Source organism: Haemorhous mexicanus, chromosome 5 (genome assembly GCF_027477595.1).
Source record: "Haemorhous mexicanus isolate bHaeMex1 chromosome 5, bHaeMex1.pri, whole genome shotgun sequence".
In the NCBI taxonomy this organism is placed as follows: Eukaryota; Metazoa; Chordata; class Aves; order Passeriformes; family Fringillidae; genus Haemorhous; species Haemorhous mexicanus.
Genome location: NC_082345.1, coordinates 49,344,040 through 49,365,717, shown reverse-complemented (window position 1 = coordinate 49,365,717; position 21,678 = coordinate 49,344,040). Strand labels below are relative to the sequence as shown.

General features: G+C 36.8%; 1 protein-coding gene across 3 annotated transcripts in view; it reads left to right on the top strand.

Annotated features, from left to right (window-relative positions):
* Positions 1 to 21,678, top strand: part of DOCK4 (dedicator of cytokinesis 4) — a 221,108-nt gene that overhangs the window by 109,717 nt on the left and 89,713 nt on the right. For all 3 annotated transcript variants that reach the window (XM_059847108.1, XM_059847110.1, XM_059847111.1), the window contains 5 exons: positions 756 to 837; positions 1,434 to 1,494; positions 3,433 to 3,565; positions 5,022 to 5,110; positions 17,149 to 17,274. In XM_059847108.1, coding sequence (XP_059703091.1) covers positions 756 to 837; positions 1,434 to 1,494; positions 3,433 to 3,565; positions 5,022 to 5,110; positions 17,149 to 17,274 — 491 coding nt within the window. The remainder of the gene's footprint in view (positions 1 to 755; positions 838 to 1,433; positions 1,495 to 3,432; positions 3,566 to 5,021; positions 5,111 to 17,148; positions 17,275 to 21,678) is intronic.

Sequence of the window (21,678 nt, the reverse complement as noted above, 5' to 3'; positions counted from 1 at the left end):
GGCTTTATCATAATATTGCCATGCAAGAATTGCCAGGTTTACATAGAGTTTATCCATAAATCCTACTATCTAATGGAAATATTTAAAAAAACCAATTTCTTCTCCCATGTGCTCTTGTGCCCTCTTCTATTTGGAAATAAGAATTCTCTTCATCTCCCTACTAGCAGTATTAATACTTGCATCTGCTGTAGCATTTAACACCTCATGGTAGGTTGCAAAACAGGATTTCAAAAATGAAATTTGCCCTGCTGGAACTTTGAAGACTTACAAAACTGCTAAAATCAGTGTACTGTAGTAAGAGGTTTAAACGGAGTTGAATAAGAAAAATGTCTCCTACAATTGTCATCCTACATATGAAAAAGAATATTGGTTGAATACAAACATGGTGATGTTGACATTTGTTTAGCAAGAATCAATACCAACTTACTACACATCTAATTTTAGTTATAGGATATATGGATTTTATTGCTTGTGTTTCTCTGTGTACTAGGATGTACAATATCATTCTTCCAAATGACAACCAGTCTTCTATTTTGTATTGAGTTTTTAGTAATTTTCTTAGTGATTAAGTCAATCACCACCCTTCACGAGCATCTCCCTTTTTTTTTTTTCATTCATACATTTGAGACTTTCAGAAAGAAATTATTTCATTTGTATTTATCTTGAGAAAGTTTGCATCTGGAAATAAGATCAAAATGAGATCTACTTTTGCTGTAGTGTTGTTCAACATATCTGTCATATTTGTTTTCTTACAGTGAAAGATTTTTTTTAAGACTGAATAGAAATGGTTTGCCAAAATGTCCAGAAAAACCTGAAAGACACTGTTCTCTCTTTGTGGTGAGTTCTTCCTAATCTCTATGTTTTTTTGTGCTGGATGCTGAGAATAGAAATTGGATTAAATTGTAATTGTGTGGTTGACTCAGAGCTGCTCCCGAAGCTTTTGCATTGCTATGAACATCAACTCCAAAGGCTGGTTTGAGGGGCTGAAGGGTATGGGTGAAGCCCCAATTTAAATGTTTTATGGCAGTATGTGGACACTCATTGAACTTCCATGTAGGCATATGTACCAGTCATTCTCTCTGCAACAAAGACCAGCTGTGTTTCCTCCTTGTACTTTTTACACCCAAACAATTGTTTGTGCAGCACTCTCTGTACTTCCAGAATATTTGGAATTGCACAAATGCATCACTACTGTTCAAGGCACACAGCAAGTCTGTGTGCCCTCCCACTGATTTTGCTCCACTACAGCAAATTCTAACCAGGATATTTTAGGACACTCATTTTGAGTGCATGGCTGCCAATTTAAGGTGTTGAAGTGATTTGTTAATGCTGTATAAATGAACTCACTGGCAGTGAAAGCAGTGTGTACAGGTCTCTCGAAATGTTGCATTTTAATCAGGAGTCATAAATAATGAGGTTCTGATCTTGTGCAGGATTTGGGTAGCAGTGAACTCAGGAAGGACATCTATATCACTGTGCACATTATCCGAATAGGTAGGTATAAGTTTTATTTGTTAGACATTTGGCAGGAGATAAAAGAAAACTGCTTGGGGCTAGCTTTTGGATTTGCTATAATAGCTAGATTTTTGAATAAACTTTTGGAAAAGAAACTGCCTGGTTTTTGTTGGAAAAATTGCTTGGATTTCTTAGCATTATTTCATGTTATTTATCAGGTATACTGCTAACTGGGTTTAGATGCAGTATACTTTGTCACTATCACAAAACAAAATGAAAGTGTCAAAGATGAACTGTGTTAAAATGATGGAGTTGTCATTTTTGTTCTGAAGTGTAATTTCAAGCATCCCTTGAACATAGAAAAGCTTGTCTGGACATTTAGTGTGCCTCATTTGTATCTAATATCTGATGTATATCTGATATTGTTCGGATTAATTTTGTCTTCTCCCTGACTCCTTTAAAAAGGAGGAGAAATGAAAAAAATGGACAATATTTCATAAAATTTTTAAACCCAGATGCTATAGACAGACATCAAGTCCTCTAGAAAAAAAGTGGAGGAGAAGAAAAGTGTATGTTTGTGTACTTGTACTTATTTTAAGAAGCCCTCTGGGTTGTACTGATGTGAAACAATAATCTTTGGGTCTGCTTCTGACCTCTTAGATATGTTGTTTTCTTTGAAAACTGCCTCTAGTTGCATCAGTGCAGTACTAAATATAACTTTTCTTCCTATTTTTGAAGGGCATTTTGGTTTGAAGTGTAGTCACTGTAACTTATGCTGAGTGCAGAAACAATTTGTTACAAAGTAACAAATTATTACTGAATTATTTCTTTATTTTACAGCCGCAAGAAATAATTTTCCATATTTATAATTTTCTGTAATAATAATTTTCCGTAATTATAATTTTCAGCATTTTCATGCTAATTTGATATTTCATCAAAATACAGCATTTTGGTTTTTTGGCAAGATTTTAGAAAAGATATGGTAAATTCCGATGTAAGTACAGTTAGAAGAATAAATGTTCTAAAAATATTAAAGAGGAGGATTTTTCCAGTTCTGTAAGTTTCAAATATATTCACAGTCAAGTTCATAAGTGAACCACTGAAATATTAAAAAGTTAAACCAACATTTATCTGCTTTGTGGTGTGAAAATGAACAATTACTCTTCAAGCTGCTGTGATGCATAGGGATATTTTGAGGAGACGTTGCCCTGCAGCAACTGCAGCCATAGGTTTTTTTTGACAGAAATTAAGACTTGGTGGGAAAGATACATAACTGCTAGTGCACAATTGAATAAAATTGATAGAAAGAGGGCAGTTTCAAATGCCAAGAACACAGTGGGAAGATTGATAAGTTGTATTTAAATCAAATAAAAAAGGCTAGAAAAAATTTTTTGCTTCAAATCTCTTTATCTTGACTGCCTTCTTTCTTTCCTTACCACAAACTATTCTTCTGCCCTTTTTCATCTTTTCTCCCTGTGTTTCACCTCTTTATTTTTCTGCAGCTGGTCAATTATTCCCATGTTTTCCAGTTGCCTATAAGGAAACAGCATTTGATTGCCAAATTGTAATGGTTCAATCACACCTCCCACATAAATGATAGGTAGCAGCAACCACAGTAAAATAATTCTTACCGGACAGTGAATGTTGAACGCTCTGTCACGTCTGAACTCTAAATTAAATTTAATTTGATGGTGCCATGAGGATTCTATGACTGGGTGTTACAAAGTGGTGTTTGCTGATTGGGGGTCATGAGAGGATGAGCAGAACCTCTGGTCTGAGATGTTTCAAGATCACCACCTACTTAGTGGACTTGCTGTACCACTTGCTCTCTGAATGTAGCACAAAGCTGGACCAGGTGGGTTCCCAATGGGAGTACCCTTGGCCTTGTCTGAGCTGGATTGCTTGCTGCCTCCCTGCTGTGGTTTGGAGAGATGCAGTTCCATGGATGGTGCATCAAATATGTGCTTTGTTTGGCAGGACGAATGGGAGCTGGAGAAAAGAAAAACGCCTGCAATGTCCAATACAGACGGCCCTTTGGCTGTGCAGTCCTCAGCATTGCAGATTTGCTGGCAGGGGATTCAAAGGATGACCTTGTCTTAAAAGTCTACATGTAAGAAATGTTTTTTTGTTAATTTTTGAAAGTACCTTAGAGTCATTTACATCAGAATCAGTGGGGTTAAATGCAGTGCGACTAAATAACTGTCCTTTCTTTTCCAAAAATGCACAGTAGCTGGGTTTTTTTGGCTTTTTTTTTATCACAGTGTGGAAATTTTGGTAGTTCTACAGGTGTAGATAATAGTAAAGGCCACATCCTTTGAGGTATTTGTGTGTGTATCAGCATTTTTCACATTATTCTGGAGCTCTCTTATTATGGCAACATAAAGTGCTTTTTGGACTTAAATATTTAAGTGCCTTGTGCTGCCAAGGCATCTAGTGGAAGTACTTTGTAGCTACAAAAAAAAAAAAAAAAAGGCAGCAGAGTATCTTTTTGTGAAATAAAGCAACTATATAATGGGAATAACAAAAATATAGAAGGCAGTTAGTGCTGGAGAATGAAAAATCAGAAGTAGGTTTAAAATTGAGTGCTTGATTAGGTAGTGGATTTTGGCTGATAGCAATTGGCGGAAAGTTCAACTTTCTAGTAGCAACTCAATGCATGCAATTTCCTGCTGATCTTGGGCATTGTAGTAAGAACTGTTTTGTGGAGTGGTCTGGGACATGTATTGTCATGTGTATGAGAAAGTTCTGCCCTTCCCAGGGGTAGCACTCAAATCTTGAAGGCATGGGTGTCTTTCCTCTGACTCCATCTGTAGTGAATTAGAACTGCTGGAATCAGTACTGCAGAAAAGCAGCTTAGTGTAACAGTGGGCAGGTGGGCTGGCTCTTATTTAGACTCCCAGAGCATTAAAGGCAGATAAATGTTCATTCTTGGTTAACAAATTGTCATCTTTGTCTACCTAATATATTTTGGATTTTTCAAAAAATTTGCCTGTTTGTTTTAAGATAGCAAAAACAATGGAAGAAGAATTATCACCAGAAATCAGATCATTAGAGTCAGGTTTTCATCACAGTCAGGTTTTCCTTATGGAAAACCAGCTATTTTCTTAATGAATACTGAAATGTAACTTGCTCTTTCATTGACTACCTCCTGAAGATAACAACCTTCTAAAGTAACTTTGAAGTGTATAGCACAGATTTTTCTGTTTACTAAGACCATCTCTGAGTCCTGTGTCTTCTTTGGAGTGTCACAAGATAGATTTCTGTGTGGGTTAGCCCTGAAGGATAGATCTATACAGAAATAAACTTGGTCATGGCTGAGTTCCTCAGCATTGTTGTTCCTATATTTCTCCACTCCTTTGCCACACGAAGCAGGTATTTCGTGGTGCCTCTCTCAAAATGCAAGGGCACTGTTTCCATTGAGACAGGCAGTTTCATGGGGCTTTGTTAGCTCCTATTGTGTTATTTGTTTCATAAGCTAAAGAGGATTTATTCAAGGGTGTGTTGTGATGTTGGTTGGATAAACTTGTGCTCCCATTTCAGAATTGAAAAAGTTATCCTTTTTCTAGGTGCAACACAGAGAGTGACTGGTATCAGATTCATGAAAATATCATTAAAAAGCTGAATGCACGTTACAACTTGACAGGCTCCAATGCAGGTGAGTCATTTGCTGCCTTTCTTTTTGCATTCTTAGGGGTTTCTTAGTTTGCAAATTAAGTAGCTTTATTGTAGAAAGATTAACATCTATGAAAGAAACACTTTTGCACATAGAGGAAAATAGATGAAAATGTACAATACTGCTATTCATGTGCACATTTAAAAATAAAAAACCACTAAATTTTTTTCAAGGAACTATATAATATAAACTTTAATTCTGTGCTGTGGAGCTACAGTTTGCTGGAGTTCTGTTTAGTTCTGGAGCTGATCAAGTTATTGATCCATATTGTTTGACATTTCTGTGTCACATTTTCACCAGGAATATAAAATCTGCCATGGACATTACTGTCATGTTTTAGGAATGGTATTCCCTGGTTTAGTACACACACTAAAAAGAAAACTACGAGCCACTCTCCTGCCCCCTCTGGTGGGATATACAAAAGGCAGAGATCCTGAGGTGACATAAAAACAATTTACTGGGAAGAGCGATGAGATAAGAAAAAGAAGCAGAAACAGCAGCAATATTACACCAACAAATGGTGCTTTGACTCACAGGAGGTGTTGAATTTGCATTTTTTGTTTTCTTTTTTTTAATATCAACTTGCTAACTTTTTCTGATTTCTGTCATTCAAAGAGGGTGTCAAACTTGAAATGAAACCTGAAATAGAGGCTTATATGTCTATTGTCCCTGTATTCAAATGTTGGTTTTCCCTGTGAAATATGACCATAGAAAAATCTCATTTTCAAGGTGCCAGTATATTGTATTTGTAATGCCTTTCATGTGGCAGACTTCATGCTTCTTTAACTATACTGTACCTTGCAGGCTTCTTTAACTTGATTACAAGCACAATGTTTATCTTGAAAATGTATGTTTAACTACCTTTCAAGGATAACCAAGAAGCACATAAAAGCTCATTTATCAAGATTGAAGTTATGTATTTAACCATTTCTAATTTGATTATTTTCTCATATAGAATCTAGCCAAATATATACATATATTTAAGGTTTAGAATATCATGGATCTTATTGGACAATAAGTATAAAAATCATGTACTGAAAAAAAAGGATACATTACTGAGTAAGTTTAATGTTTGGCTTCTTAAATGTGTTAATCATATTCATCAAGAAAAACTTATTCTTGGTCGTTCTGACTGTCCATATAATATGTTCTTACTCTGTGTTACATTGCTAATCCTATTCTTCTCTCATGAAACAAAGTTCACAGTTAAATATGCAGTTCTTAGGAGATAAATCTGAGTACTCTTAATTATGTGAATATTCAACATGAAAGATGTGGCACATGAATTTTTTTACATGTTGCAGGAGACTGGAAACTAAAGGTATCAAATGGAATATTAGCTGCATTTTGAAAAGGATTGTCAGGATTAGGGAGGCAAAGAGGGAAGAGCAGCACAGAATTCCAGCAGTGGATGTGAAGGCTGGAGAGAGAAAGTGAGCAGTAATGCCACTTCGAGCACTGAGCAAGTGAAAGATAAACTATGGAAGGTTATTTATAGCACACACATGAAATTCATTCTCCTGTGACTCCCTAGCAGCCTGAAAAAGCACTTGCAAGGTTTTAGCAATATGTTCAGATACTTCTGCTGACACCTCATGGAAAACATTGTTGTTACACTACTTTTTATTTTTCATTTGCTGTCTTTTTCTGTGATAGTGTTCTGTGGCTGGTTCTGAAGCCTCATTAGCTTTGGCTGCCACCTTGTTGTTGTCAAAAAGGGATAACACCTTGCATTACAGGAGAGAGAAGTCTTTTCTCTCCCTTAGGAACTGTTGTAGGTGTGAGCCAGATGTAGGAAAACTTCATTTTTTGATTTATATTACACTTGACCTTTTCAAATCACCTTGAATACTTAGAAAAGACTTAGAAAGGAAGCATGGTAAAAACAATAGCAAACATGCTTCAGACTATTGTCTGTTCTCTAAGCTTGTTTCCTCTTCACATTCCTGTACAGTTTATTTCAAGTCAGGAGATTTTACATGCTTTATTTCCCACAAATTGTTGTGTGGCCCTGCTAAAATAGTTTATCAGATAGTTCATAATATTCTTCAGGGGAAAAAAAAAATCTTCCAGTTTTTGTGGCAATCTTAAAAGGAACTCAAAATGTACTTTGAGTGTCTTGCATTTAAATGCATGGTGACATACTATAGCATTTGTATTTGCCACTCAATCCCCCATCACCAAAACTTACCTTTTCTGCTTCAACTCATGACAGTTTTTAAGTACAGAATCCTCTTGCATCTTATTCTCAGCTTGTGCCTAAAAATGATCAAATCAAGGCAAATGGCTGTCATTTGTTTATAAAGCCCAAAAAGGAGCAGGGCACAGATGTTCCTCCCCTTTCCTCTTCTCAGTGGTGCAGGAATGGAAGGAAGGATGTACTCTCCTGGATCATTTAGTATCCTTTGCTGAAGAGGGACTGGAATGTGTTTTCTGTATCAATTTCCAGTCTAACAGAGTGGAGTAGCAGGTAGTGGGTGCAATTCCCATTCACCACTGGTCTCTGCAGCTGGTGTAAGGTATCACATTACTGGAAAACACCTGGTTGCCTGGTGTAAGAGATCAAATGAATATTGCAAAGGCCAAATTGTACATCCTTTGCTGCATTTAGTAGCTAGAAATGCTATTTCTTACATAGCATTTCTGGTACCTGTGGAATGTCATTATTACACGAACCAGATTTCAGTAATATCTGGAGCAGTTGGCTGTAAAATCTATTTTTTGTGTATTTTTTTCTTAGAATTAGAAGCTGGTTACTTGGTTTTAAATGTTAAATGCAAAAAGCAGTGGAAAACCTAATATTCCTGCAGAGACATCACACTTAACTGCATCAATTTTATGAGGAAAATAGCACATTTCTATTTTTCTATCTGTAGAATCAGAGATCTGATTTGGAAAAGGATTTTCAGTCAGTCTTGCATGTCCCAGATGAGCATGCTAATTGCTTGGCTTCTCCAGCTTCCCTGCAGCAACAATTCAACTTTCTATATGATCTGAAAATATTCATGATACCATGGGGAAAGTGGAAGTGGCTCTAGAGCCTTCTGAGTAGCACATAATTTTCTTAAGTGTGATCTATATTCATGTCCTCTTACCAGTCTCTCAGAGGAGAGATTTAAGCTGGATCTGATGATATATATGAATGTTCTCCCTGGTCAGTTACCTGATAAAAATCATCTTTAAATGCCAATGAAATGCACTTCAAATTTCTTTTTCTTCACATTCCTATGAAAAGAAAGACTGAATGACTTCCTTTTAAGGGGATGCAAGGCATTCTGTTTTACTCTGCTTTTCCCTTTAGGCTCCTATAAGTCTCAAGTGTAAGCTTTTCTGTAAATGCTGATTAGGATTTCCTTATAACAAGTCTTGAAAAGTTGCATGTGCCTCATGCAGTAGTTCTTGGAAGCTGAGGAAGGGATACATGTGCTTTTCAGCTGTGACAGCAAAGGAGGTAGAAATCCTTTCATGTCCTATGGAGATTAAATTACTGATGTAAGAAATTATAAACACCTCTAGCTGCTCTGTAGCTTTGAACTCGTGTGGAGTCCATGAAAATAACTAATGTAGTGGGAAAGTCTTTCCCTGTGCCATTATCTCGGAGTGTTCTGATGAGCTAGACAAGAGTGATGTAACCTAATTACATTTGTACTGAGTGCAGTGTGGTTTATTCTGTGGTACCAATGCCAAACTTACTTTGCAACTCCACTGGGAACACTGTTCATTATACATTAACTTTAATTGATGTGAGTGTTTGAAACTAGAATTCCTTGGTTGAAGCATGGAGGACTTGAAGCCCATGTGTTGACAGATGTTTGCTATCAGTACCAACATGAGGAAGGACAATCTGTCATCTTAAGGAGGAAAGTTATTCATCAGATCATACAGTAAGCTAGGCTGGAATGGTCCTCAGGAATTATGTGGAGAGGAGCCCACCTCAAAGTGAGATTGAACTTTTTTGAAGTGCAATGAGGTTGCTCATTCAAAGGCAAATAATTTTAACTTTAAATCAACCAACCTAAAGTAAGTTCCATAGACCATGCTTCAGTTTAGGGAACTATTTTACCTCATGTGTGGGACTTTTCTCCCAGTATACGTGTCGGTTGCCGCTAAGTCTCGGTCTGGCTCAGTGGTCACGCAAGGCTCGGTCAGAAAAGCCACGAGGTAGAGCAGCCCAGTGCATGAACTCATCTGACAAGATGTAGGTTCTGGGACAGGTATGGCAATGGAAACAGTTGGTTAGGAACAGTGATATGCACTCTGGGGCTTTCTCATGCCTGTTTGCCTGCAGTCAGCAGCCCCTTGGCACTCTGATGGTATCATTTCTCCATGGTGACTGTCAAGCACGGAGAAATTTAAGGGAACAAATACTTTGTCTGTTTCATTTCCACTTTTACAAAAAGTGAGCTTTGGCTTACAAATACCTTGGTATGGAGCAGGAAGCCTGTTAGAGTCATTATTTACCTTGCAGGGGAGAAGCTGCAGAGGCCCCTTAATCAGGGAGCATCATTTTTTCACACTTGTGAAATAAAGAGCTACAAGAGATCAAATGCAGCAGGGAATTGCTAGCTCAGTATAAGTCTGCAATAAATAAACAAAAAATAACTACAATGCATATAAAATAATATATATTGTTTAAAAAATATATATAATTAAAATAAAATACATATTAAATATAATAAATAAATTTTAAAATTTTAAAGTTGTGGTAACCTGAAGTATTTTCTAGATGCCAGAAGTAACGTGACTGTGTTTATGTGACACTACCCCAGCAGCTCACAACATTATCACACTAGAGTTGTTGCAAGGAGAGCTTTTTCCCGTGAACTAGCACAAGAAATCTCAGATGGGAAACTATATGTGCTAGGAACAGCTATGGGTTTTAGCCAAAAGAAAGCATAGGCTTACAGTGGAGAGTTGACTGGAGCAATGACTGGGGAACAATGAGGAGGAATGATAGCAGGAGAATGATAACATGAACTTCACTGAGAAGGTAAAACAGAATGAAGTGCATAACTTTTAGGCAACTCCTGGGCATATAATTAATCAGAGAAAAGATTTCTGATGTTTGTATTTTGTCAACAAGGTTCTCAGGTGTCAGCATTGCTTTGAAATGTATTTTTTATCTTCACATCACTAACATTTAAACAGCAAGTGCATTTGCTTAGATACTCTAGTTCTAGGACAATTTATAAATCTGTCATTTTTAATCTTTGTTTTGTGACAAGGAGATTATGTGTATTCCAGTTTGATGTCTTTAAGAATTAGTTGTCACTGAAGGCTGCTGTTTGAAATACATTTGAAATAAGAATACTGCTCTTATGTGCTTCACTAAGTGTACAATGAATTAAGGCATTCTTTTTTGTTCTCAAAAAATGCTAAAGCCAAATGATTACTCATAAAAAGAATTTTGCACATAAAGTGTTGTTTCAAGATCATTTGGCCCTGAAGAGATAAGAGTGTAATAGAGTTAAATTCATGTTGTTTTCAGAGAAGAGTGAAAAAAGTGCCATTGTGATAGTGCCAGGGAGATCAATAGATCAGTAGTTTCAGTAGAAACTGTGATTTTTTTGTTCAAGTCAGCACTGCAATAATAGAATTACAGAATTGTTTAGGCTGAGAAAGGCCTTTAAGATCATGGAGTCCAACCATTAACCCAGGGCTGCCAAGTGGGTCTTTGAACTATCTCCAGGGATAGTGAGCCAAGCACTTCTCTGGGCAGCCTTTTCCAATGCAATTGTAACCTGAGAGTAGAGCTGGATCCCCACCTCACTGCAGCCTCCTTTCTGGTAGCTGTAGAGAGGCATAAGGTCTCCCCTCAGCTTCCTTTCCTCCAGATTGAACAACCCCAGCTCCCCCAGCTGCTTCTGATAAACACTGTGCTCCAAGACCCTTCCCCAACCCTGTTGCCCTTCTCTGGACACCCTTCAGCACCTCAGTTTCCTTCCTGTGGTGAAGACCTCAAAACTGAACGCGGGATTTGAGGGTGGCCTCACCACTGCCAAGGACAGGGGAACAAACACTGCCCTGGTCCTGCTGGACACACTGTTGCTGTATGTGATTCAAGTGGCACTCAATCTAAACCCTGAAAATCCTAGCGAAGGCTGCGTAGTAACAATAGCTGGTTCATATTTCTGTCTTGGACTTGCATTATGTTTTTATAAGCCTTTTCCAAAAATTTGTTCTACTTGTTGGATAGTGTTGACTCCCTTCATTTGATCAACTAAAAGAATGCAAAGTCTTAACACTATTTCAAATAATTAATACAGAACACATACACATGATTTTAACTTCTTCAAAGAATATAAGTCCTTTACAATTGTTACCTAGGTTCTTATGTTGGTGGGGATTTGATTTTTAACATTTTGTTCAGGTACCTTTAAACATCTGTTTCCTTTGAAATAAGACACTTAATTGGAATGCAAATAGCTAAATTTCTAATACAATTCTGTTTGCAGGAAGAACTACACTTCATGATGGAGAAAATAGCAAGTGTTGCCTTGGAAGCTTTTATTTGCACTAAAAGCAATATAAACCACTTATAATTGCAGAATTGTGTATTTTGCACACTCCATAATATTCTAGCTAACCATCTAGCTTGAAAAAATGTAATTTAAAAAAGTTTTGTGCAAGATGATTCACCTTTGCAGTTTGCATTTTAGTGTGCAAATGGGTGCTGAGATGCCCAGTGATTGTTAACAGAAAAGTGCAGCAGTGGCCTTGCTAAGGCAAGAACTGGAGACATTATTTCTGAAATTTTTATTGTCTTTATATGGTAGTTAGACTAGGTGCTTATAACAGTATCTTAGCCTTTTGGTTCTTTACCCTTCATCCTGTGATAATACTTGAGGTTCTATCATCTACCCTGTAAAGAAATTCCAAGCCAGTTTTCCTATGACAGCTAAATCTCATTTGCATTTAAGTGTTTCTGTTCCATTTGAGGAAGAAAAACATCCCTACTTTATACACTTGAGGGCATTTCTGACAAAAGTCTTGACAAAAGAGCTCCAAGAAAGCTGTCAAAGTGTTGCAATGGCATTCATGCATTCTTTTTTTAGTGAGCTAAACCCCAGAGTTTAAAGCTGAGGAAAAGAGGAATTTGGAGTTTAATTTGGTAATTCAAATTAATCAGAATAAAGTTTTCAAAAAGGCCATCAAGGACTGAATCTACCTCTCCTTTTTTATCTCTCTTCCCAGACTGCATTTTGTGGGATTTTCTACATAGAGTTTTCTGTGGCCAAGATTGATACAACTGTTTGTCCCAGATCACATTAAATCAGTAAACCATTTGTTTGTGCAAATCTACTGGTTTTACCTTTACCTTTTTACCTTTGCTCTTAAAACACTACTGGAAATGGGAACACCTGTAAGCTCTCAAAAAGCTTTAATATCTTTAGGCAGCTTTATTTGGACAGATGCCTTATTTTATTACTTTTCTTAAAATACAAACAGTGCTGAATAACATTCTGTCTGAGGTTTGGTTTTTTCTTTTCCTTCTATCAGTTTTCTGAGCAGCTGCTAGGCATTTTCTTCTTAATATGATCTAGGATTCTCTGCTGTCAGTAGGTAGAAGCTGTAAATTATTTCCCCTGCCCCCAGAAGCCCACATGCAAATAAAGTTGGTCTATAAACATAATGAACAGATGCCTTTCGTCATAACTAAGTGCAGAAATCAATAATGCAGTACAAAAGCTGTTTGAAGGTAAAATGACAAATCTAGCAAAAATCTGGGATGCTTATTCAGCAGATTGACAGTTTTCTGTATTGTCTTTCATCTGAATAATAAAAATAATCTGTCTTGTGTTGAAATTTAGTACAAGTTAATAGTAAGAAATTTCACATGCTTGCAAAAGAAATAAAAGCATATCTTTTTGCAGTTCCTTACAGAGTATTGTTGTAGTGGTTTCAAAACTGGGGTAAATAAAGAATAATAGCCAACACAAGAGGTTTTAATTGTCACTGGGGAGGTAATTGAAACTTTTTTTCTGAGGGGACAAAGCTAGACTACATAACTTATTAAAAAAAATTTGTCAATCCTTTGGAGACTGGATAATCATTTTCGTTGTTATGTTTTAGCTCCTGATGTTCTAGAAATGGAAAATGTATAGTAATGAAGTTTTTGATGGCTCCCAGATGTAATAAATGGTGTAGTGGTCCTATCAACCACAGTCAGATGGAGTGTTTGGTGACATGCTGCAGGTCTCTATTTAGCTTTGTCTCTGAACAGCTCTCCCATCACAAAATGCTCTGATTTTTTTCTAAAACTAATAATTTTGCTGTGTGCAGTCCCTCTGGTGTTGGCAGGGATGCAACCCACTAGATCAGGTTGCCCAGAGCCCAATTTAATCTGGCCTAGAACACTTCCAGGAATGGGACATCCACAATTTCTCTAGGCATCTTTTTTCAGTGACTCACCCCCCTCACCATAAGGAATTTCTTCCTAACATTTGGTCTGAAGCTCCTCTCTTTTAGTTTAAGGATGATGTGTTTCAGCTTGTGAGCTCCTCTTCAATCTACTTTGTTTTGCAGTGTGCCTGAGGGAGTCCCTCTTAAGCTGAATCTGCACCCTTCTGAAAATCTGAATGTGATGTGTCAGTATATTTTAAATTCTGTTAGTTAATGCTTATTGATATTCCAGTAGCTCAATTTATAATAAGCACACAAGCTCTAGGCCCTTGCAAAATGTGAATTATTCCATCTTTTTCAAAGTACCTCTTCCCCATGATTTTTATTACATTTGCATGGCTCCTCAGTCATGATGGGTGTCTACTTTCTTCTGCAAGTGTATTGCATTTTTATAAACCCATGACTATGGGATTGCTGTGCCTTGCAACTGGCCACAGGCTTTGTGTTTGGATTACAGCAAGGTCCTCTTTACCTGGCTGGCTTTGGCTGGCTGGACTTGTCTTACTCTGCATTGTTCTGACAAGAGATTTATTCTGACTTGTAAAGCATATATCTAATGACAAAATAATAAATTTTATCTGCCTTATTATGGCTCTTGCTTAGTTTTGTGCAGTCGTGTGGTGTATGTATGCTTTGTATTTAACAAATAGCTATGACATGTAGTTACTCAGTGTAGAGTAACTAGCTATAACCCTAGACTAAAATGGAACACAGAAGAGTAAAGACATGTGACCATAACACACCTTGAAGGTGCTGGCAGAGGATGATACTAGAGGCCTGAGAACAGCTCACCAGTGGCCAGTTATTGGTCATCAAATAGTGTGAGCTTGAGAGCAGAGTAAAAGCAGTTCTAGGGGCAGCCCTTTGATATGCAGTATGTTCCTTTTGCCCATCTCAGCATCCTGAATGTAACAAATCACGGGGAATTCAGGCAACCTGTAACGTGGGCACCACACCTCAGTAACAGTATGCCTCTTATGATTTTAGGTCCTTAATGGAGGGTAGCCTGGGCATCTTGCAAAATTAGTGGAGCTTTGACAGAGCAATCTGAATGCTTACCTGGGAATTGTGTTCTTTTCAATGATTATGTAAAGTATGTGTGCTCCCAACTTTAACATTTTACTGAATTTATCAGTTCTACTTCTTGTCAGTTCCCTTTTGTTTGACAGTTGGGTCCTCAGTGGCAAAACTGTAAACTTGAAGACTTGATTTTTGGAGGTCCTTCAGATTTCCTTCTCTGTACATCCTTGCTTTGTTTCCGTTCTGGTTGACTTTCACTCTTTCCCATTTACTGGCCTCTTTACACCATTTAACATTTTTAAGTAACTTTGCTATCTGTAATCCAGTGTTCTTCATTTTTCTGAAAAGCTGGGGAATGCATGCCATTGATATTCCAAAGATGTATTTAAACTATAAGTCAAATGATTAACCTGTGTTTCAGGTGTGTTCACAAAGATTTCTTGATGCTTTTGGATGTATGAAGATGACTCTGCATTCTCTAACAATGAATGCCATGAAATACAGAGCTCTGTATCTTTCTTGCCTTGCATGAGCAAGTACTTCAAATCCTTGACAGATAGCTTTTTCTCGAGTTAACACTGTTTAGCCATTGATGAGGTTTTTTTTGACATCTGATTTTAAAGTTAAATAAAATTCTTCAAGGGACTCTGTGAAATCTGTACTGAAAGAAAATTGAATTTGGAGTCTTCAGCCTTTGTTTAGAAAACACAATGACTTTACACCAGGTGGTATGCAATATCTGATTATTGCTGTTGTGTTTGATGTGATCTGTAATAATAGCAAATGGGTTTTTCAGGTTTCCAAGGAAACAGTGCAGTGGGGGCAAATGAGGGCATGATTATACATGTGTATGTATAACAATTTCTTAAAATATAAAAGGAGCAAGATTGGGGGTGGGCTAAGTATCCATATTTATCAGGGAGCTATACCCAGCCTAGCTCTTCCCATACAGCAATGAAAAACCTTTCACCTGCTCTAACAGAGTCTGAATTTTGCTTTGTGCCAAGATTCTGTACTGTCAGCTAGCCATGGTGTGGTTTGTTTTCTCACCTGCCTCAATAATGATTGTCACTTCTTCCTAAAGGTCGTTCACTGTATAACCATAAAACAAATTCCCCTACAAGAATAATTAATATCTATAGCATTAAATACAGTCTTTAAAATAGAAAAGGCTTCACTGAATGCTTTTCTTTGTAAGATTTGTTTATGTACCCAGCTGGAGATGTGTAGGCGAGCTGTTTTTCATGAGAAGGAAAGTTTGGTCAGAGTATCACATTCTCTGGAGTTGCCAAAATAAGAACAAGTAAGTGTAGGTAAGGGGAAAAATAAAAAAGTTGTCATGGTAATTATATATCTGATCTGCAGGAGCCTGGACTGGCAGTACATAGTACAGAGTTTTGAGCCCTGGTTTTAGGAACTGCCAGACTTCAAGTAAATTTATTCAGTTAAACTGTAATATGGTTGTAGGGAAAATTTCTTTCAAAGCTGAAAGGACTGATGACCTTGTTGTTCAGTCTGTGTTGTACATGCTATTTGCTTCAGCTTAATCTCAAGTTCATTATGACTCTTCTTCTGAGTTGTCTGTTTATCTCCAGTTGTTGAGTGTATACAAAGAATTTGCTTTTATCTTCCCCTTGATCTGTATGTTGACACAGGATATGCTGTAGTAACCCTGAAGGTCAGGCAAGATTAATCTTCTCAAGCTGTATCATTCTGACACTTGTCTCAGTGATTATATTTGAAATAACCAAAAGGCATGCCTGTTGCCTTTGTTAATCTCAATTGTAATGAAGTATGCTCTTTGCAATTTATTTGGATACTGCAGATGTAGTAGAAGTTATGCTTCCTTGGTTCTAGAGGAATGAAAATTGGAAAATTATTATATGGCCACCCTTGCATTTTGCATGTCTTCTAGCAGACATAAGAGAGATTATGATTGATTAAATCTGATAAATGTTGAACAAAAATTGTAATTTCAGTCATTATGAAATTACTGTTCCTAAGAATACCAATTAGGTTATATTAGCTTACTAGAATTTTTTTCTTCAGATTTTGGATGAATAAATTGTATAACTTATGAGGTGATATAAAGTGATGAGACTGTGATGAGTCTGTGATGATATAAAGTCTCCCTGTGATGAGACTTCTGTGTTTCAGCCATAGCTCAGGGTGAAAATTGTATGTGCACTTTTTCTGGCATGTCAATAAAGGCAGGGTTGTGTTGGAGGAAGTGAAAAATTAAAATGGTAGCAAATGCTCTGATTGAAATTTCTCCAAATTGACCTCTTTCTAGTTCTCTTTTTAATTAAAACATTAGTCTGTCCCTACTGACATAATTTTCATTCATGTCATTGTGGTTCAATTACACTTCAGTAATAATTTGCTAATGTTTTCATAGGTAGTTGTTTTCAAGTCTTTACTGATTTTTTGGTGTTGATACCCTTCACAAATACACTTCAGAATTGAAGTGGGTTGGCTTCCTCTGAATTTCCTGTTCTCAAGAATGCATATATACTGGCAAATACATAAAATTTTTAAGTACTGGTAGTAATCTGTTTGAATGTCTAATTTTTCATTGTTTTTCTCTTCTTTTTCAGGTCTGGCAGTTTCTCTTCAGTTGCTTCATGGAGACATAGAACAAATTAGGAGGGAGTATACATCCAGATTTACCCATGGAGTATCCATAACAAGGAAACTAGGTTTTTCCAATATTATAATGCCTGGTAAGTTAAAGAGAAAACTATCCTAATAAGCAGTAAAAGAAAGAACTTAGGAGAAATTACTTGATTTTCAAATGAATACTGTATTCTAAAACTTCTTAAACAGTTCCCGAGACTTTTATGTTACCATTTTTTCATAAAGATAGAAGAACACTCTGTCCCAGTGCCCCATTGCATTATATTGTGTAGCTGCTATGCCAGTGTCAAAAAGCTTATGGCTATGGGAGCCTTTTTTTGAGAGATGGAAGCCCACTTTATAGAGGTAAAGATGACTAAGGGCAAGACTGCTGAGCTCTATGCAGGTAAAAAGAGAACCATCACAACCAATTCATAGGAGCTGGTTGCTTTTTAAATAAAGACTCACAAAATTTCATTGGTACTGTACAGCTTCTGCTTTCATGAGGTTTGTGTCTCCAATACTGGAAATGACTGGAAATGAATAATAATATAGATGTAGAGACTACATTTAGTGTATATTGTATGACAAAATAGGCAAGTACTTAAACCAATGCTTAGGAAGGTGGAAAGATTGTGTCAGTGTGATTGTGAAGAAGGAAATACGGGAAGAAGATCATAGGACAATTTATAATTGCAACCCTGAAATAAAATTTTGTAAAAGTTCAGTGGGTTGCTGAAAATTTGGAAGCAAATGTCTCTTTAAAGGAAAAGCATACTTTCAAGCAGATCAGTTTGGCATGGTTATGGTGTTATGTTGTTGCTGAGAAATGTTGCAGGGAGGAGCTCACATCTTAATTTCAGCTGAGTCCACGCATACAGTCTTGACTTTCTCAAATGCAAATCACCCTTATGACTTTCAGGTTTTTAATAGGGACTATCTTCTTCATATAAAGATCTGTCTTTGCATTCCTGTGGACCTAAATCAGAATTAAACTAGGGTTCTGAGGCAAAAATAAATAAACTTTCATACTTCACTAATCGAGGAGGTCTTAAACAGGCATTTGAAAGTCAGTAATGAGGCTCAGCTTTAGCTGTGGGCATGTATTTCTCTTGAACTTCTGCCTGAAACTTGACAACTGAGAATTCACTCTTGCGTGCTTACTGCCAATAAAACATCTGTCCTTCTGCATCCGTGATCAGCACTACTGGTCACTTAAAACATGCACATAGCACAAGTTAATAAAACACTTTCAGCACTACAATGAAAATGGTATGACTGCAGTACTGAGAATAATGAAAGGCATAAGTCAGGTGCCATTTAAATTGAAGTTATTTTATATAGATATGCCTAATGGAAGCAATTCAATTGACATTTTATGGCTTATTAGCTGGGCTTTATTTGTTGTCTTACTGTTGGATTTGAAATTTGAATAAAATGGGTGTTGTAGATAGTCTGGCAGATAGCAGTGGAAGCAGTTTTACTGAGCACTCTGTAACTCCCATTAGGAATCACTTCCCCAGTTATCCATGATTTAGTGACCTGCTGCTCTGTGTTATCAAATTTGCTAAATCTATAAATAGATCTCTTATTTCTTCATTTTCCACTTGAGAAATAATGCAATGTACTAAACTGCAAGAAACATGTTATAGCAGAGTACAGTGTAATCAGCTGCTGGAGGAGTTTCTTGACTCAGTTTCAAAGAGTTATGCCGGTTCACTTTGTCACTGTTTTAGTTAAAAAAATAATATATGGGTTCTGGTATACTGCTTTCTCAGTCCAATTGTATGCATGCATGAGTTTAAATAATGTACAACTTCTGTTTACTGGCACAGGAGGGATTTCTCCTAAAAAGAAATAATCATCTCAGTCTTGCAATGATAAGTTTCAAGGACTAACCAGAGTAGTATGCCCTAGGCCCTGAAATGCCCTCAGCAACCTAGCCTTTGAAAAGCTTTTTTAATTTAAAGCTCCCCTTTCATTCTATTTATCTTCTAGTAATTTTTTTTTTCCACAGATAAATTAGAGAACTTCATCTTTTGCCACTAGAAATGGTCATTAATAGATCTGATTTTATATTTTTGTTGAAAGGGTGTTATTGTGGCTAATTAGCACTTAGGTTAGTGTTGTGAATAAGACTCTCTTGAATTATTCTATAAGAAATGCCTCATGCTGCAAAACTGCAGTATCTCTCTTAGAAATGACATATTTTAAGTGTCTCTCCTATTCTGGTGTATTTAAACTCTCTCTGACCTTCTTTTTTTGTCGTACCAATCCTTTTCTCTGTGGAGGTTTTGCTGTGAAAAGTAACTGGGATCAGCATACGTGCCAAACCTGAATTGACAGTAATAGTGCATGTTTTTATGGAGTAATGCTTTTTGTGTCACTGCAGCTTGACAGACTGATGCCACAAAATACACTATCCAGGACCCTTGGAGTTAGTTTCTTAATGAAGGAGTGTTTTAGGAAATGAAGTAGATGGCTGGAATAAAAGCCATCATATAATACATGGCTATGATGTGAGGCTGTGAAATAGGTAACTGACTTTATTCTAGCCAACAAAAGAAGGGCAGGCAGTGAAAGAGTCAGCTTGTGAAGATAATCCATATGCATTTTGTAGGTTTGGCCAGGATTTCAGGGCAGACTCCATGCAAGCATTGGTAAATTCTGTTCCAGCATACTAGTGTGGTTGTCTGCAGATGTACAGCCAATATTCTCAGGAAGCTTTGTACAATGTTGAAGGACACCTGTGCTTGCTCACTGAGTTTCTGTGTTCACCATTTCCTGACAACTACATCGTTACTTAGTATATAAAATTCAGCATTTGATATTTACAAATGTAGTGTACTTTTGAAGAGCACTCTAAGTTAAATTTACATACATAATGGGGAACGAAATGTGAAAGCCCTTTTTCTATGCATACTTTTACCAGCTTTTTTGCTGTTTTATGTAGTTCACTATTATGGAATCTCCTTCCAAATTTGACTTAGAGCACCTGTACCAGTGCATGCCTTCAGTGCTGTTCATGCTCATGTGTTGTACATGTGCATGTACATGTTCCTTGGCACCATTGTGGAAAATATTGAATTCTGTAAATAAACCTGATCACTGATATGTGTTGCCTGGAGTTTTTAGAATTGGACTGCTGTTTGTTTAAATGAGGACTTAACTGGCTTCACTAGATGCCCACTCTGCCTCCCAGTTGTAAATAGACTAAACTTTTGTGTGGTAAGCATACATATAGGTGCATGTCTTCCTTTGTTGTGCATTCCAGATCCGAACTCCATCTGCTTTACTTCATTTAAGCTACACTGTTCGTAACAGTGCTAAGTCTATTACTGGTAGTTTACTAGTAGTTGTTGTCTTAACTACTTAACTATTGCATTCAAAGATGAAATCCATTCAGTGTGATACATAAGCACTAAAAATAATCTCATCGTCTTCCTGTAGAATACTTTTTTTCACTAAACAACTCAGTGAGGTCCAAGCCTTCCTTCCTGGAATTTTACCTACAAACTTCCTCTCTGCAGCTTTGTCTGTAGTAATATGACAAGACAATTCTGACTTAAAACAGCTATTGATTTGATTTTGAAAAGTTCTGTGACTTATAGAGGACAGCAGCTCAAAATGTCTTTGTCAATAAAGCGTATTTTGGTGTGTAAACAATTGGCCTGTTGGCTGACATCTCAAAAGACTTTCTCAGGTGCATATCAGTTAGCTATCCTTTCTTCAGCTTGTGATCTGAACTGGTGCCATTACCAGTGCTGCTGGCTGATCACAACATGCTTTGATTTAAGGATGAGAGTTAATATTTCTTCCTATCCATCCAAATTTTTAAACTCATATGATATTAGAAGAGGGTAAAGAATTGGTGCATCCCTACTTACAGTGGTTCTACATTGACCAGAGTTTACCTTGCACACCAGCTTGGTGTGGTATCTGTACTAGTATCTAGCTGGGCTAGTCAGTCCTGACAGGAATGGTCTTGGCCTGTAATACTTAATACTTTGGTCCTTTTCTATTTCTGAGATAAATTTTGACAAATAGCATTGCTAAAAAGTCTACATGCAGCTGCACTATCAATTTTTGTAGAGGAACTTTAATTCTTTCAAACTTATTTGTCCAAGATTAAAAGCTGCATTTTGTTCAACGTTGTGTTTTTCTTTTTTGCAATTTCTGCTCATTTATCAGATAAAATGAGGTGCTTGGGATATTGCTGTGCTTTTAAGTTTCCTAAGCTCTAAACTGAGCTTTCAAATGCTCAATTTAGGAAAAGCAGCTGAATTTTTTTCCCATTGCATCTGCATTGTTTACGTTTGTCACCTTTTAACTTCATTAGATGTCCTTTTGCTGTCCAGTTAAATCTCATCAGATCCTGTCCTTCAAAGCTACTGAATGTACTAATCATGCTTTCATCTGGATTATTAAAAGGTCTTTTCATGTCCAAGTGCACACTCACCAACTTTTCTTACTATTGTCAGAAATTTTTTAAAATAAAACTAGAGATAGAA